Source organism: Spermophilus citellus (genome assembly GCF_964194105.1).
Source record: "Spermophilus citellus genome assembly, chromosome: 18".
NCBI classification, from domain to species: Eukaryota; Metazoa; Chordata; class Mammalia; order Rodentia; family Sciuridae; genus Spermophilus; species Spermophilus citellus.
This window is the reverse complement of record NC_138200.1, coordinates 58,171,709-58,189,071: the sequence shown is the minus strand read 5'-3', so window position 1 is coordinate 58,189,071 and position 17,363 is coordinate 58,171,709. Positions and strand designations below refer to the sequence as shown.

Below are 17,363 nucleotides of genomic sequence, written 5' to 3'. Positions count from 1 at the left end.
CATGGAGTTGCAGTGAGGTGCCCAGCCCAGAGCGAGCAGGCCACCAGTGGGGATTAACATGATGGTAATAACAACAGACAAGACTTTAAATCCTAAGCCAAACATTTGTACTCTTGGACTTGTTTCATTGTCAGTTTCTAAATGAACTAATCTACTTGCAAATGAACCACTTTTGGCACATGAGCCCTCATATGATTAATAATGTGTTGTTGTTTGCTTTGAAAACCAGGAAATTGTGGTTATTTTCAGTGTGTTCTAAAAGCTAGTAGGCCTGATCCTTCTCGAGGCCTCCATTTATTTAAGCTGTGTTGTTAAATGAACTATCCTGAGTTGCTCGATTGCTCAAGTGCTTCTCATTTTCTCTTTATAATAAGGAGCCAGAGTGACTTCCTGCAACAGTATTTTAGAAGCCTTCCAACAACTCGGAAGACCAAATTAGATGGATCATATTCCATTCCAGGTGGAATCTTTTTAGCATAAGGTTTTTTCTTAATCCAGTACCCTAAGTCTTATTTGAGATGGTCAGTTGTGTGGGACCTGTGGGTATGTTGTTCCCAGCTAGTGAAGCACCTTATACTGTTCACTGTCACTGCAGGGTACATGAAATTACCGTCCCTCCAGCAAGTTGTGCATAGTATTGAGTGCACATAACTATGTCCATCTTACGTCAGTTAACACTGCCTGCTCCCATGACAGGTTGTTTACTCTTCAACATGTCCATCCTTCACTTGCTTCCAAGTCAGGATGTTTGTGGCTAAAAGGATAGTATGTTTGTGAGTATGCCCATAATCCTTCTTTTGGAAAGAACCAGGGCATGAAGAGATGAAGGGCTACCCAACAGAATAGATTAGGCATCCCCTTGTGTTGAAGAATAATGACTTGTTAAGTAGTAAATAGTAACAGAGTTTCTTAAACTCAGATGGGTTAAGGTTCCAATCTGATAGTGAAGCATATGTACTACATTATGGTGTGCCTGCCTGAAACTAAGTCCAGGTGTCCTGCATTTAATATGTTCCAAGACATGTAGTAATCCTTTAGGAAGTTATATGCACTTGGCACCTTTGGATTAGATGGGACATCAGTGGTCAGAATTCCTGGATTTAATCCAAGACTAATTCATGAATAAGTGATTGTATAAAAATCACTTGCAGCCAGGCATGGTGGCGCATGCCTGTAATCCCAGCAGCTTGGGAGGCTTGGGACAGGAGGATCGCCAGTTCACAGCCAGCCTCAGCAACAGTGAGGCACTAACTTAGTGAGACCCTGTCTCTAAATAAAATACAAAATAGGGCTGGGGATGTGGCTCAGTGGGTAAGCACCCCAAGTTTAATCCCCAGTACCACCCCCCCACCCCGGCCCCGGCCAAAAAAATCACTTGCAAAGAATGAATTTGTGAGTAATCAAATAATGATCTAATTTAGATTCCTGAGTTTATATATTCATATTAATTATATATTTTTAGGTTGCATTTTTTGGTGTGCACCCATATCTTTACATTGTATCCTTATTGACCTCATGAGATTGACAGCAGAGTCCATCACTGGCCCCAAGTTATCAGTGAGCAAAGAGTAAATGCATGAGACTAAATCCACAGTAGATAATTAACTTACCCAGGGTCATATTGAACAGTACATGTGGTAATAAGACCAGTTAATTGTGGTTTTCTAGATCCAGATGTCAGGCCCTATTCATTTGTTCCTTTCCCCTTCTTTGTTAATAAGTATGTCTCTCCATTCCTTAGTTTTGAAATACTTTGGTGATCTCTTTTGAACTTCTGGAAATAAAATAGATTACTGCTCCTGTGGCTGGTTGTCATTTTGAAGATACCAGATGGAGCTGCACTCTAATAATTCTGGATTTCCAGGACATTTCCCATTTCACACACACAGGAATGGCTCTGGGGAATTGGGACCCTTGCTCATGATTTCTCATGTCCATTATAAAATCCCCTGACTCATTTTTGGCTTCCTAAAATGATCACTTTTAGAAATTATTTAAGTTGCTAGAAATATTCCTGAGCTGCCAAGTTTCTATCTTCCTCCATAGATTAAGGTTTGCAGAATCTACACTGATATGTCTAAATTAAAATTTCTTTTTAAAAAAATTTCTTAAATTAAAATTTCAACAAACCCTGTTGAACCTGTCTGAGAAGAAGAAACACATACACACACACACACACACACACACACACACACACACACACACACCCCTACACCTTTGATTAGTTTCAGGCAAGAACTTTGAACCTAGTACTTTAACAATCTTAAAATTTGTTCTTCTCCCACATTTTGGGGCCTTTTACTAACTTATTTACCTGCTGTCTTAATTAATTGATTAATTCTGGCTTCCTGGTATCTGGTTTTGAGCACCTGCAGAATGTAGCTAGTCCTGCATTTGGTGCCTATTTTCCTGTTAGGATTTTGGATCACAAGGTCAGTCCCTTTGTCATCCTTTTATTTCCTACAGATGCTGATTCATGTAATTGTGGGCATGATATAATTTAAAGTTTCTGCAAATTACCAATGACCCAAATATGATATGCTCTGCAACTCTAGGTTTCCACTCTTCAAAGTCCTCATTAGTTCTCTCTTGTCGTCTCCCCCAGAAATCAAGGAGGTGGAAAAGTAAGCGCGAGGGATCAGACTCTGGCAATCGACCCATCAAGGCTGCCGGGAAAGTCATCATCCAAGATGTTTCATGCCTCCTTCCTGTTCACAAATCACTGGGAGAACTGTACATGTAAGTTCAAGAGTTCAAGTAAACTGCCCCTATTGCTTAGTCAGGATCCATAAACCTTTTTTGTAAGTGTTGCAAGCTTTTCTTCAAAAGCAGTTTTAGTAGAAGTTCAGTGTGTTAGCTTTCTCTTGTTTTATAACAAATTACTACAGACTTAGCAGCTTTAGACAGCATACCTTGCAGTATCCATCTGTACATAGCTTCACTGGACCCTCGCCCAGGGTTTCACTTGGCTGAAATCATTACACTGGCCAGGTGGTGTTCTCTTCCTAAGCCTTGGGTCCTATTCTAAGCTTATTCAGTTGTTAACAGAATTCAGATCCTTGCAGCTATAGTATGCTCATATGAATTTCATCTTCTTCAGACCAACAGCAGTGGTTCATAGACCCTTCTAAGGGCCCAGATGATTAAGTAAGGCCTACCCAGGATAGTCTGCCTTTTGACAAACTCAAAGTCCAGTGCTTAATAATGTAATCGCAGGAGCAATATCCCATCAATATTCACTGGTGCCATTCACTTTCATAGGGAGGATATGTATGGCAGTGGACAGGAATCTTAGAATTGGCTCTCATATCCAATATATAAAACAAATCAAAGGCATCACCTTGGTTGAAGAGGAGTGGGAGATGAATGACCAGCATGTTTGCTAGCCTGTGGTTCTCCTGCTTCTTCCTGAACTTGAACACATAACAAGAAGTGTTTATTTTGTATTATTTTAACAGCCCAAGGCTCTTTGTTAGTTCACAGTGTTGCACATATTTAAATCCTTTAAATCTTGGAAACTTCACATAAAAACTGGTTGACAAATTAGCATTTGAGTCTGGCTTCCTGTCCTGACTCAAAACAGTGAGGAATTCACCTTCCCTGGATGAGAACCCATAGCCCTCATAGCTCTCATTAATCCTAGTGTCAGATAGCAGGCAGCTTGAGGCCAACACAGTGAAAAACATTTTGAGTGAACAGCAAAGAGGCAGTTGCTAGGCTGTTAAACCAGAAGGAATTGACTTAGGAACTTAGACTGAAGGACACTTTTTTATTCTTTTTTAAAATTTTCAGATTGAATGTGAATGATATTCAGGAAACATGTCAGAAGAACGCTGCTTCAGCCATGCTTGTTGGAAGAAAGGATCTTGTCCAGGTACATGCCTCCCTGTTGGTACAGCTTGGGATTTCCCTTTATGACCAAGTTGTTGTCACTTGATAGTCATGGGTTAGCAACATTTTTGCCTCCTGTTTTGCAATTTTTTTTTTGTTTTGTTTTCTTTGCTAATCTATAGCAAAATCCCCAGATCATTGACTAGGGGCTGGGGACAAGAAGGGATTGATAGGTGACAGCTGAGGGCATGGAGTTTCCTTTTAGGGTAATGAAAATTTTCTAAAACTGCTTGTGGTGATGGTTGCACAACTTTGAATACACTGAAAACCACCAAATGGTAGGTTTTAACTGGGTAAATTGCATGTTATGTGGACTGTATTATAATACAGCTGTTTAAAAAACAATATAGACACTGTGCATGGTGGTACACACCTGTAATCCTAGTAACTCAGGAGGCTGAGGCAAGAGGATTGCAAGTTTGAGACCAGTCTCAGGTCAGAAAACCCCAGATCATTGACTATTGTCATCATTCTTACCAATGGTTAGTTGGAAAAATCCTAAAGAATTTACTGATTTTTTTTTTTTTTTTTTTGATACTGGGATTGAATCCAGAGATACTCTACCACTAAGCTACATCCCCAGCCCTTTTTATTTTTTGAGAGAGGATCTTGCCAAGTTGCCTGTTGAGTTGCCCATTTTGGTCTTGAATTTAGGATCCTCCTGCCTTGGCCAGTCTGATTTTCTTTCTTTAAACTACATCTCTTTTCTCTTCCAGTACCACAATAATCATTGCATACCTAGTTTGAGTATGTAATTTTTGCCATTTGCACTTTCAATTCTTATTTCTTTTCCCTCTTTGTTTTTTCTTTTTCTCTTTTGGTTTTGGCGATTGAACGCTTGCATACTGAACTGCATTTCCAGCCCTTTTTAATATTATTTTGGGAGAGGATCTTGCTAAGTTGCACAAGCTAGCCTCAAACTTGTGATCCTCCTGCCTTAGTTTCTCAAGTAGCTGAGTGGTAGAGCACTGGCCTAGCATGCATGAGGGCTTGGAGTCAAACCCCAGCACTAGGGGGAAAAAGCTTCATTCATAAAAATTTACCAAAGCATTCCTTTAGGTATAGATGTTGAGTTTAAAAAAAAAGATTTAATCTTTAAAAAAATTTAAATTTCCTTCATCTTTGCAGGAACACATCAGTTTACTAAAGCAAGCTTCTACACACACACACACACACACACACGTATATGTGTATGTGTATATATGTGTGTGTGTGTGTATTGTTGTTGTTATTGTTGTTTGTTTGTTTTTGCCTGGGGGTAGGTGTATGTTGGAGATTGAACCCAGGGGCTCTTTAACACTGAACTACATCCCAGTACTTTTTACTTTGAATTTTTAATATTTATTTTTAGTTCTCGGCGGACACAACATCTTTGTTGGTATGTGGTGCTGAGGATCGAACCCGGGCCGCACGCATGCCAGGCGAGCGCGCTACCGCTTGAGCCACATCTCCAGCCCTTTACTTTGTATTTTAACACAGGGTCTCACTAAGTTGCTGAGACTGGTCTCAAACTTGCAATCCTCTTGCCTCAGCCTCCTGAGTCACTGGGATAACACTGTGTACCACCATGCACAGCGTCTATATTGTTTTTTAAACAGCTGTATTATAATATAGTCCATATAACATGCAATTTACCCAGTTAAAACCTACCATTTGGTGGTTTTCAGTGTATTCAAAGTTGTGCAACTATCACCACAAGCAGTTTTAGGAAATTTTCATTATCCTAAAAGGAAACCCCATGCCCTCAGCTGTCACCTCTCAATCCCATCTTGTCCCCAGACCTAGTCAACCACTAATCTACTTTCTGACTCTCTTGCATACTTATTCTTTAGTCTGAGGATTAGATTGAACAATGGAAATTATTAGAGGCTGTCCTATTAGCTTGGTATTTTTTCTTGTAATCCTCCTAACAAATCAACACCAGGCCTTTCCTTGGCTTTTATCTGATTAAAAAAAAAAATCCCCTAAGATTTCCATTTATTTTCTAATAAATACTGTCAAGTAAAAACTTGACCTGAAACCTTTATAAGACAAATGTAGGCATGAATTAATTCTTTTTTTTTTTTTTTTTTTTTTTTGTCCTGGGGATTGAACCCAGGGGTGCTCTTCTACCACTGAGCCATATCCCCAGACCTTTTTATTTTTTATTTTGAGACAGGGTCTCAAAGTTACCAAGGTTGGCATAGAACTTGGAATCCTCCTACCTCAGCCTCCTGAGCTGCTGGGATTACAGGTGTGCACCATCACACCCTATTTCTCTAAGGCCCTACACACCTAGATTTTGTACACAGCAAGAAGACAGCATGAGAAATTTCTTTATAGAAGAATTTTTTTTTTATTTATAGAAGAAGCAGTGTGGGATTTATCACGGGAGGCCTGGTTCACCTCCTTCTAGCAGAGGAATTAAGGCAAGTTACCTCACACTAAGGCCTTTCAGATGTTTGTAAAATGAGAAGCCTGAGAATAATTTCCTTAAGTGGTTGGTGAGAAGATTAGATTGGTGAATGCAGTATTAAGGCAGACCAAGTTCATGTTCTGAAAAAAACATCCTCTAAGGAAAAATTACTTCTTAAAGAGGTGTTGGGTTTTTTTTTTGTTTGTTTGTTTTGTTTTTAAGTGTTTAATAATTTATAGGCAGAATTGACCTGGTAGAGCAGGCAGTCCAAATGCTTGGGGAGGACCGTGTCTTCAGGCAAACCTGGGGCTGCAGCATTCTTGTGTGCTCCTAGGCCAGGCACCGAATCTCTCCAAACTTCAAGTACCCCAACTGTAAAATGGAGCAGTGCTCCAGAAGCCACTGTGAGAACTAAATGATGTAATAACTGTAAAGTCTCATAACTGTATGGGCAGATAGAAAAGGTCCACTGTGTGGTACAGTCACTGCTGCTATTCTTATAATTATCATTGTCATCATTTGTGAACTTGGTATGATTTAAAGGGACAGAGGAATGACATCAGTGAGAAAGCTTGAAGAATTTTCATTGTTCCTTATGCCCATGTTGAAAATGATGTGTTTACTGTTTTAACAAAAACTGCAGAAATGAATGCAAGTGTCACTCTTTCTGTTGAAGAAATGATAATTTAAAGTGAGAAAGTAGGGCTGGGGATGTGGCTCAAGTGGTAGCGCGCTCGTTTGGCATGCGTGGGGCCCGGGTTCGATCCTCAGCACCACATACAAAGATGTTTTGTCCACCGAGAACTAAAAAATAAATATTAAAAAATTCTCTCTCTCTCGCTCTCGCTCTCGCTCTCTAAAAAAATAAAATAAAATAAAGTGAGGAAGTAAAGTGGCTAAATTGTCAGCCAGGGTAGAAAAGCTTTCCCACCCTAGCAAGTCAGTCATTCAAGGGGGTCCTTAATTTCAGACATGAATATAAACTTCAAGTTTTCTCTCTTCTACAACACTTGTGTGTCATTTTCAAGTGTGTTGGTGCCACATAATTTTGATTTTGTATGTCTGATTCTGTTTTTCAGCATTTTTATTTGCCTATTCTTTCTTCTTATATTATAAACTCCTTGATTCAAAGTCAATATCTTCTCCCTTTTTAGCTTCTCTCAGTCTAGAATAATGCTTTCCAATTAGTGGGCTGCAGTCATGTATCACTACTGAAAAAAATTCTCTAAAAGTAGTATTTGATACAAGTATCAGGGGATGGGGGCTTGTTTATAACATGGTGTATTTAACACATTTCTTGGATTTAATAAACACTGAGTGGACATTAGTTTCTGCTGATGATTCCAAGCCCCATGAGATATCAGGATTGGAGGTATTCTCCAGATTTGGCATCAACAAAAAGAAAGCCAGGTCTATTTAGCCTCAACCTGTTCTTCTTTAGCTTCAGAGGGTATACTAAAACTTTCATAATGAAAGCAAAAAAAGTTACATTATTTGGGTGAAGGACAGATCTTCATTCAACATGATTCAGAATGCTCTCAAACATCAGAAATTCATGAGTTAGTGTTAAATAGATAACACCTTGAAATTATTGCAGTCATTTCTCTGAAATTCATTTAATGAACTCCCCCCACCCCACCCCCACCCCCGCTGCGGCCCCAGGGTTGGGATCAAACCCAGGGCCAGGGATCAAACCCAGGGCCTTGCACGTTCTAGGCAAGCACTCTCCCACTGAGCTACATTCCCAGCCCTTTAATGATGTTTTAAGGCTAGTGTTTCTCAAACTTTATAGTGTATACAGGTCCTCTGAGGATCTTATAAAATGCAGATTCTGATTTGGTCAGTCTGAGTGGGACCTTCTGCATTTGAGCAAGCTCCCAGCTTTCGATGCGCTCCATAGCAGGGTTTTAGGTTGTAGATGGAGGGGAGGTGGGGTTCCTTCATGGTTCTGTTCCTGTCCTCATCCCCCTCTGAGTGTCTCTCTTTCATCTCTCCAGGTGTGGTCTCTGGCTACAGTAGCTACAGATCTTTGCCTTGGTCCGAAGTCTGACCCAGATTTGGAAACACCCTGGGCTCGGCATCCATTTGGGCGACAGCTACTGGAGTCCCTGTAGGTTTTGAGAGCTAAAAGTGAGAAAAATGAATGATGTCGATTTTTGGTCTGTAAACACATTAAATGTTATTGCCTCAGGGAAAGTTGCTGGGCTGGGGGTATAGCTCAGTTGATAGAGTGCTTGTCTCTCAAGCCCAAGGCCTTGGGTTCAACCAAAAAACAAAAAACAAAAAAAAAGAAAGTTTTAGAGGCCTAAGAAATGAGAGGAAAAAGTAGGATCTTTCCTTTTAGTGCTGAAATTACCTCTGTACAGAATGAATTTCTTACAGCAAAAGGTACTATATAGTATTTGTCACTTATAACAAGGATTAGAGACGCCTGAAGACACATGCTTTAGTCTATGAATCACATCTGTGTGAACCCAGATCTGGAGATGAGTTTCTTCTTAGATGCTGTGGGGTCTGGCCCCAGGGAAGAGATAAGAGAATGGTGTGTCTGTATTTATTTTCCCAACACTGGGCGCTTTCACACTGTTGGGCAACACATAGAAGCATTGAATTTGTGTTTAATTTATTACACTGATATATGGCAAGCTAGAATTATAAGATATAAAATAATTTACCACGGAGTAAAATGACTTGAATGTCCATAATGTTGAGGCCTAGTCCCAGGCAAGGAAACTCCACTTCTGCAGGTTGAGGTTTGCTTTATTTACCTGTTGAGGCCAGACCTGGGACACCTGCTCGTGTGCTCCCACTGCCTTATCATCCATACAGGGATGGTAACATTTGTTCTACTTACTTGAGGTAAGCCTTCTGAAAGATAGTATAAAACAATTTAAAAAGTTCAAAACTGAGTGCTAGGAAGGTGTATTATTCCATCCCAGGGGTAAAGTCCCTCTGATCCCTAGCTCACATTCTAGGGTAGGGTAGTCCCAAAAGACAAAGGGAACAGGAATACCTAAAAGGTAAAATATTTATTCCTTGTCATTCTTATTTAATAGCTCCTGGTCACAAGTCCACCTCCAGAGTCAGTGGCCTTTCCACCATACTATGGCAGTAGGGTGTTTCTGGGCACCTTCTGTAGCTTCACACTATATGAATGAGCAACATGGGAAGTGCCCCCAAAGCAGTGAGATTCTTCCTCAGAGTTGGGGAGCCTGAGGAGGTGCAGACTCCTCCTCACTCAGGTGTGAGGTGAACCCACTTGGTTCTTGGGGAGAAGCTGCACTGTGTTGGGGCTCTAGCCTCACTGCCAGTCAGGAACTCTCAGGGTGGGGATCTAGGCCCTTCGTAAGACTTTGATACCATTTATTCCAACTCAAGTGTAGCCAGATTCAAAGCAGGTCAGAGCCTGCAGAAGGCCCCAGTTCCTGACAGGCTTTGAGGCACCTACTCATGGCAGAGACTGGAGATGTCCTTCCTCGTCCCCTGCTTGACTTGTTTTCCTTCCTGGCACCTACTTTTCCAGGCTGGCTCATTATTGCCGACTCCGGGATGTGCAGACCTTGGCAATGCTCTGCAGTGTGTTCGAAGCCCAGTCTCGGCCTCAGGGCATCCCGAACCCCTTCGGGCCTTTTCCTAACCGGTCTTCTAATCTCATGGTGTCCCACAGTCGATATGTAAGTTGTGGTTCTCTGGCTCGTGTCTGATTTTTCCTTGATGTGAATTGTGGTGTGGACCAGTGTTCTGATGCCAGTGTGTTCCTCCTCCCACCTGTAGCCCAGCTTCACCTCCTCGGGTTCCTGCTCCAGTATGTCGGACCCAGGGCTCAGCACCGGAGGCTGGAACATAGGTTGGTGTGGAAGGACCCAGGCCGCGCTGGGTTCTCAGTACTCTAGAAGCTGTCGTCCACGTGAATCTTCAGTTAGTGCATGTTGCTCCCCATGTTTTTGGTTCTCAGTTCTCTCACTTTGGTGTGGGAGGGATGCTGTTCCAGCAAGACCTGACCTTGTATCTTGAAAGGTCTTCAGTTCCATCTCTCAGCCTTGATAAACCTTGATAAACTTGGTACTTCTGCTCTGCCCCCCAAATCCAGCTTTTCTCCTTTCTCCTTCACATGGCCCTTTCCAGGATCATCTGCCACTTCCTATCACCCACCTTTTCCCAAGACTGCTTTCAGTGTAGAGAAATAAAGCTGGGCCTGACTCCAGCTGGTCATGAGGGTCTGTTTCATGAGTGGGTGTCTCTGTGTTTTCCAGGATTTTGGAAATTTCTTTTTAAAAATAATCTTAATTTTCTTGATTATAAAAGTAGTGCATGAGCCAGGTAGGATGGCATGTTCCTGTAGTCCCAGCTACTCAGGAGGCTTAAGGCTAGAGGATCGCTTGATCTCAGGAATTCTAGGTCAGCCTGGGCAAGGTAGCAAGACCCAATCTTTTAAAAAAATAAAATAAAGCCAAAACAAATAAATAAAAGTAGTACATGCCCAGGGAAGAAATACAGACAAAAAATATTAGAGAAAAAAATTGTAATTATTGATCTCCCTTACCTAGGAAATAACATCCATTAACATTGCAGAACATTTTCTTCCAGTATGTGTACGTGTGTGGGTGGTTATTCTATATATGCTAGATTGCGTTCGGCTTTTAATTTTATCAAGAGTATTTTCTCATGTCATTTAACAAATCTTTATAAATAATCACTGCATTACATTCTGTATCAGTATACTATAATTATTGAGTGCACTTAATGATCAGGTTCCCTTAGTAGTAAAAACCTGGACAAAGAGGTAGAAATATTTCTCAGAATCTTCAGCTTAGCTTATTTTCTACCAGGGACTCAGTTGACGACACTGTGGCTTGAGAGTTTTCAGGTGTCTGCAGGCCTTCACTGATTGCTCTTCGCCTTTGCTTTTCTTCAGCGGGAAGAGACGCAGAGCATTTATCTTCGCCTTGGGGAGAGTCCTCGCCAGAAGAACTCCGCTTCGGGAGTCTGACCTACAGTGATCCTCGAGAGCGGGAACGGGACCAACATGATAAAAATAAAAGGTAACAGCCTTCCCAGGCAGGAACGCAGATCCAGAACTCAGCTCTCCCAGATCAGGACTCTTGCTTGAAGAAAGATACATTAAATGCCATTTGGTATTGAGCTTATGTTTTCTGGAACTGACAGGAAATCTTGAATTTTATCTAGGCTTTTGGACCCTGCTAACACCCAGCAGTTTGACGACTTTAAGAAATGCTATGGAGAGATCCTCTACCGTTGGGGGCTAAGAGAGAAGCGAGCAGAAGTGCTCAAGTTTGTGTCCTGTCCCCCTGATCCCCACAAAGGGATTGGTGAGTGTGAATTTCTTTTCTTTCCTGTCACCATTTCGAAGATCCTGTCATTTAATTTGTCCACAACCTCAGACTTGGAGTGAAGTCTTCCCTTCTCATTTATAGGCCAAATTTCAGAAACATGTTGAGTCTTAACTAAGCTCCTGAAAACCTTTGCATTTGATAACAAGATTCATTTTCAATTGTAAAGAGGTAGTCTCAGATCCAGTACTCAGCATGGATTGGAAGTGGGGTGCTCGCTCCTTGTTTAACTAACACATGTGGAGCCCCTTCAAGCCCCCGGAAAGCCCAGCGCTCCGTGCTCACGCAGTCTTTTTCTCCCTTATGGAACTCACAGCTGGTAGGAGAAAAAGTAAATAATCACAAATTGTGACAAATAGTAATGAGCAAACAAAAATAACGTTGGGGCAGGGAGAGCAGGAAGGTGAATCCTAAGAGATGGGTCAAGGCGAGTAGGAAGGGCTTCTCCAAGGAGCCAAGGCCTGAAGGCTGAGAAGGGGCTGTCTGGGAAGGTCAGTGGGAAGAGCGGCGTCCCATTCAGAGAAGCAGCTCATGAGGAGGTGACTTGTCATTTTTGAACAAATGAAGGGAGGCCGGTGTGGCCAGAACCCAGAGTGCAGGGATATGGTTGGATAGGCGGAATAACGTTTAATATTCTGTAGCTCAGTAGGGTAACTGTTGACTATTTCAAAATAGCTAAAAGAGGATCCTATAGGTTTCTGACACAGAAATGATGTGAGTCTGAAGCGATGGAGATGGCTCTCCCTGAAGGGATCATAGCCCACTGTGTACATGTATTGAAATGCCACATTGTATAGTTTCTCTGTGTCAATTAAAAACATATTGATAAAAAAATTTAAATAACATAGAAAGAATTTTAAAAATTAAGATTGTGGGATTATTAGGGCCATAGCCAGCATGGAATTGTACGCTGTGGTAAAGGATTTAGGTTGTATTCTGAGTCCAGTGGTGAGCTTCAGAGGGGATTAAGAAGGAAGTGACATGCTCTGTCTTACGTTTTAAGAGGATCACCTTGGCTGTTAGAGGAGGACTAGAGGAGGGCTGAGTAGGAATTGGAAGACCATTTGGCCGTTGTTGTGATCCAAGAGCTCTGTGGCCTAGTCTGAGGGTGGTGTCACAACAGAGAGAAAGAGAGATTAAAAATATATTTTAGGGCTAGGGATATAGCTCAGTTGGTAGAGTGCTTGCTTTGCATGCACTCAGCACCACACACACACAAAAATACATATATATATTTCAGAGTTAGGCTCAACATGACTGGCTAATAATTTGGTGATGAGATTAAGGAAGAGAGACAAAGTTTGGGTGATTACTGGATTTCCAACTTGAGCAACTAAGTACATGACAGTGTTGTTTTCTCAGATGGAAAATACAGGAAAAAAAAATTGTGAACTTAGTGTGAGATAGTCAGAGATATGTGTGAAATTTGGGATGGGAGGAATCTGGTGGGAGGTTAGATGTGAGTCTGGTGCTCAGGAGATTTGGGGGCTAGAGCTGGGAATTTGGGGATCTCCAGCATGTGGACAGTTTTTGAGCTGGAGAATGGGCGTGTTTGCCTAGGAGCTGGGTGGGCATGGGAAGGGAGGGTGTGGGAGCACAGATGAGAGCCTGCCCACCCTGGGAGCTGGGCCCTGGAGTAAGAACCAGAGTGGAGACAGAGGGAGACATCAGTGCGTTTTGAGGAAGAGATGGGCAATGATGTGAAAGAACCTGAGCAAAGAGGTTTTTTCTAAGAGGAAGAAATGGAAGACTCCTGAAGAGAGTGACTGAACACAACATTGATTTCCTCTCTCTCCAGACCCTACCATTAATGTCTATATACAGTTTTTCTGAAAAGGTATACCTTTGCAAGGAGAAGTAATGTTAGCAATAAAATTTGGGATCTGGGTGAGTTAGTGGTAGCTCCATGCCAGGTACCTAGCATAATGGCCAAAGAAAGATGGGGGATACAGAAGACACCCTGGAAACTTCTAGAAAGAAAAACAACAAGGTCACATACAAAGGGTAAGGAATATAAATGGCATCATACCTCATCACATCTCTGGATACAAGATAACAATGCAGGAATGCCTCCAGAATTCTCAAGGAAATGATTTCTAATCAGTTGTCAATCATGTATAAAAGTCAGCCTGAGCCTATCTAGGGAGGACTAGATTCATTCCCATAAATAAGGAAGCTGGAGTGCTGATGGGGGGTGCTTACCATACAGACAGGGGCATAAACCAGTCAGGAGTCCTGGCTCCAGCAAGAGAAAATTGAAGAAATTATCTAGTATAGCTCAGTGTTCAGTGTATTTATAGATCAGTTATTTGAAGGAGAGTTCAGAGATGAATTATTAGTAAGTACATAGCAAACTAAACAAATTAAAAAGTGAGACAGTCACTAACTCTGGGAAAAACAAAATGTTCAAGAAAGGGAAAGTGTCATAGTACATGACTTGAATGATGTTTGCATGGGTAAATGATGCTCAAGCAGAACGTGATCCAGCCAGGGGAGAACTGTGCGGGGGAGGCGCGAGCAAGTGGTGTACCTGTCCTTGGGAGACTGGGGGAGTGTTTCCACTGTGGACAGCCAGTGGGCAGTGCCTACATGTGACGCTTAAGAAATAGCCTTATAAACATGTTGTTTAGAGACAAGGAGGGAAAAAGAAATGAAGCAGTCAGATGGTTCAAAAGGGGTGCGGGTAACAGGAAATGCTGGGTTTTGTACCAAGATGCATAGAACTATTTGACTCTTTAGATTGTGCCAATAGTTTTAACTAAAAAAGAAAAAAAACAGAGCAATACATAGATTTAAACAGTGAATAATAAGAATTATTTTAGTATGATTTATTTCAGTATACATACTTGAAGAAATACTGGCATGAAATGCTATTTGAGCAGTATGTTTTTTCATAGTGTCTAACAGCAGGAAAGTATACTAGAAAGAGATTAATGATAGCTCAGAGCAATTTGTCTTTTAAAATTAGTTTTTAGGAAAACATGAGTCACAGAGATATGGAACTGATGTGTCAGTGCATCAGTCAGCTAAACCCTTATTGACTTCTACAATTCTGTGGGATTGCGAAGGAACAGGTGTTTGGTGAGTGGGAGCAAGAAGTATATAATCCAATCAGAGTCTGAAACATAAACCCAGGAACCACCTAAGCAAGGTTCATAATATATCCTAGTACCAATACAAACAATGTCACAAGATTTTTTAAAGGAGGCGGAAGAATTGTAGAAGATCACAGACAAAACCAATTGAGAAGTGCTTTGATCTGCAAAATTTTACAACTTTAGGGGAATTGGCTCCCCAGGTATAGGACACAGAAGGTTTTGAAAGAAAAATACCAGCAGGCCCCCAAAGCACAGGCATTGTCTTTATGGGGATACCAGCAGGCTCCTCTCCGCTTCTGTCATCTGCAAGGGTCATCCCAGATCTATGGGCATCAGCATAGCAAATTCGAGGGATGATAAAGTCGTTTCCATTTAGGAGGTTAGATATTTATGACAGGGCTCTAGGCCTCCTGTACTGGGGAGGCTAATGCTAGCCAGGGTATTTCTTTATGTTTTTTTGCTTTTTTCCCACGTGATATGCAGTGCTTGGTCGTAACAGTGGCAGAGCAAAGCAAGTGCTTTGTCCTCACAAGCCTCTCCTGGGGATGATTCCTTCCTGCTTCAATTTATTAATTCAATGGCTTGTTTATTTGGCTGGTTCTACTTACATTTGTGTAGGCAATTTGGTTAATGTACAAAACTCTCCTTGTTGTGAGGTTAACACACTAGAGCCTTCTTCCACTTAGGCCTTGGAATTAGCTTCTGCCTGGAGGTTTCGTAAAGCCCTGGGATCATAATATAATTGTTCTGTGCACCACAAGTATTTTTATTGTCCTTAATAGTTTGTCTCTCAGGAACCAAGAACGATCCGTTTCACCTCTCCCAGGTTTCAGCTGCAGAACTTACACTACAGTAGTAATAGCCTCAACCTGTGGTGCCCACGTGTGTCAGTGTTCCTGGCCTGTCAGGACACAACATCTCTACTTACATCAGGCCAAAAAGTAGTTTTCTGGGAAGATTTGTAGACTTTATGTCCATATAATGAAGCATGTTTCTCCTCTAAATAATGGCTTATTCATAGCCAATTAAATAAGACTTGAATTTAAATGTGACATTTGAAGTATGACCTGGTCTATAAATGTGATTTATCCATGTATAGTCTGGTAAGAAAGTCAAGTTATTATTGAATTTATGTATTTTTTCATGAAAAGGAAGTTTGTGTGACAGCCATTGTTTGAAGTTTTATCTACTCCTTGATAAGTAATTCTGTCATAAAAACTGTGCCCACTGTCAGAGGTTAGGAAAGGATGTGTAGCCCTGGGAGACTTGCAGAGGTGGTGGTGTGAAGAGGAAGGGTCTCCATTCAGAGGCTTCTGTTTTCTTGGGGAAGTGACAGAGCTGTTTCTTTTTTCAAAACCAAACTCACAGTGCCTCTTGTTTTGTCACCTTCACCCATTTCCAGAGTTTGGCGTGTACTGCAGCCACTGCCGGAGCGAGGTCCGGGGCACACAGTGTGCCATCTGTAAAGGCTTCACGTTCCAGTGTGCCATCTGCCACGTGGCCGTGCGGGGGTCATCCAATTTCTGCCTGACCTGCGGTCACGGTGGCCACACTAGCCACATGATGGAGTGGTTTCGAACTCAGGAGGTGTGTCCCACCGGGTGTGGGTGTCACTGCCTGCTTGAAAGCACTTTCTGAACCTACAGATGGTTGGTGTTGTAATTCCAGAGGACCCCGTCAATGCTGGTAAAAAGTTCTCTGCCAGGAGGGAAGCTCCAAAACCCAGGAGGTGGGAGTGTGTTGCCCTCACAGACGGCCGCAGTAGCAGCTGCTCATGAGCCTTTCCTATTCTTTGGCTGCCCTGGCCTGGACATCGCTGGAGTGAGAGGGCAGATGCACAGAGCTGAGCTACTACGATGGAAGTTCCCATGGGGAAGAGCACTGGCCCCAGGGTCTTAGCCCTGAACCACAAGTGGGGCTCTCCTGACCAAGTCAGCTGTGACAGAGTCTCTGAGTCAAAGGGTGGTGGACATTAATTTAATTGACAAGTGGGCCTATGAGAACTGTAACTTTAGAAATTGATACATTTAAATGAACAGATGGATAGTGGCCTTCTGTATAATACTGAAATTGTAAATATATGCTGTACTTAAGGATTGTTAAAATGTATTTGTTTTCATTTCTCCTTCAACTGCTTTCCCTTGGCGAATACAGTCCTAGTAATTATTTGAAGGGGGAAAAATGAAAGTTGTACATCACTGAGTCATTTGTACCCTACTTTAAAAATTTTTATATTTGTGCATAACAGCTATACAGGAGAGTGGGTTCCATTGTGGCAGGTTTGTACCTGCTCACCACAGGTTCCCTCAGTTTCAATCCCCAGCACTTCCCTTGCCTCCCCTCCTCCCTCCCCATTGGTCCCCTTCCTCTCTTGCTAATCTTTCTTCCATTTTCTTTTTTTTTTTCCTTCTGGGAGCCTAGAAAAATGTCAGGCAGGTACAATTATTTGGCCAGAAGACATGTATCAGATTGACTTTATTTTTTTTTTTTTTAAAGAGAGAGTGAGAGAGGGAGAGAGAGAATTTTTTTAGTATTTATTTTTTAGTTATTGGCCGACACAACATCTTTGTTTGTATGTGGTGCTGAGAATCGAACCCGGGCCGCACGCATGCCAGGCGAGCGCGCTAC

General features: G+C 41.9%; 1 protein-coding gene across 8 annotated transcripts in view; it reads left to right on the top strand.

Annotated features, from left to right (window-relative positions):
• The window catches only part of WDR59 (WD repeat domain 59), a 78,252-nt gene extending 61,423 nt beyond the window's left edge, over nt 1–16,829 (top strand). For 6 of the 8 annotated variants that reach the window (XM_081273373.1, XM_081273371.1, XM_081273378.1 and 3 more), the window contains 8 exons: nt 2,606–2,739; nt 3,793–3,874; nt 8,284–8,396; nt 9,810–9,960; nt 10,061–10,133; nt 11,202–11,328; nt 11,474–11,616; nt 16,138–16,829. In XM_081273373.1, coding sequence (XP_081129499.1) covers nt 2,606–2,739; nt 3,793–3,874; nt 8,284–8,396; nt 9,810–9,960; nt 10,061–10,133; nt 11,202–11,328; nt 11,474–11,616; nt 16,138–16,373 — 1,059 coding nt within the window. In that variant the 3' untranslated portion in view covers nt 16,374–16,829. Of the gene's footprint in view, nt 1–2,605; nt 2,740–3,792; nt 3,875–8,283; nt 8,417–9,809; nt 9,961–10,060; nt 10,134–11,201; nt 11,329–11,473; nt 11,617–16,137 lie in introns of those variants that run through there. The other 2 variants (XM_081273376.1, XR_014019575.1) reach the window with 2 other exon arrangements.
• The last annotated feature ends 534 nt before the right edge of the window (nt 16,830–17,363 follow it).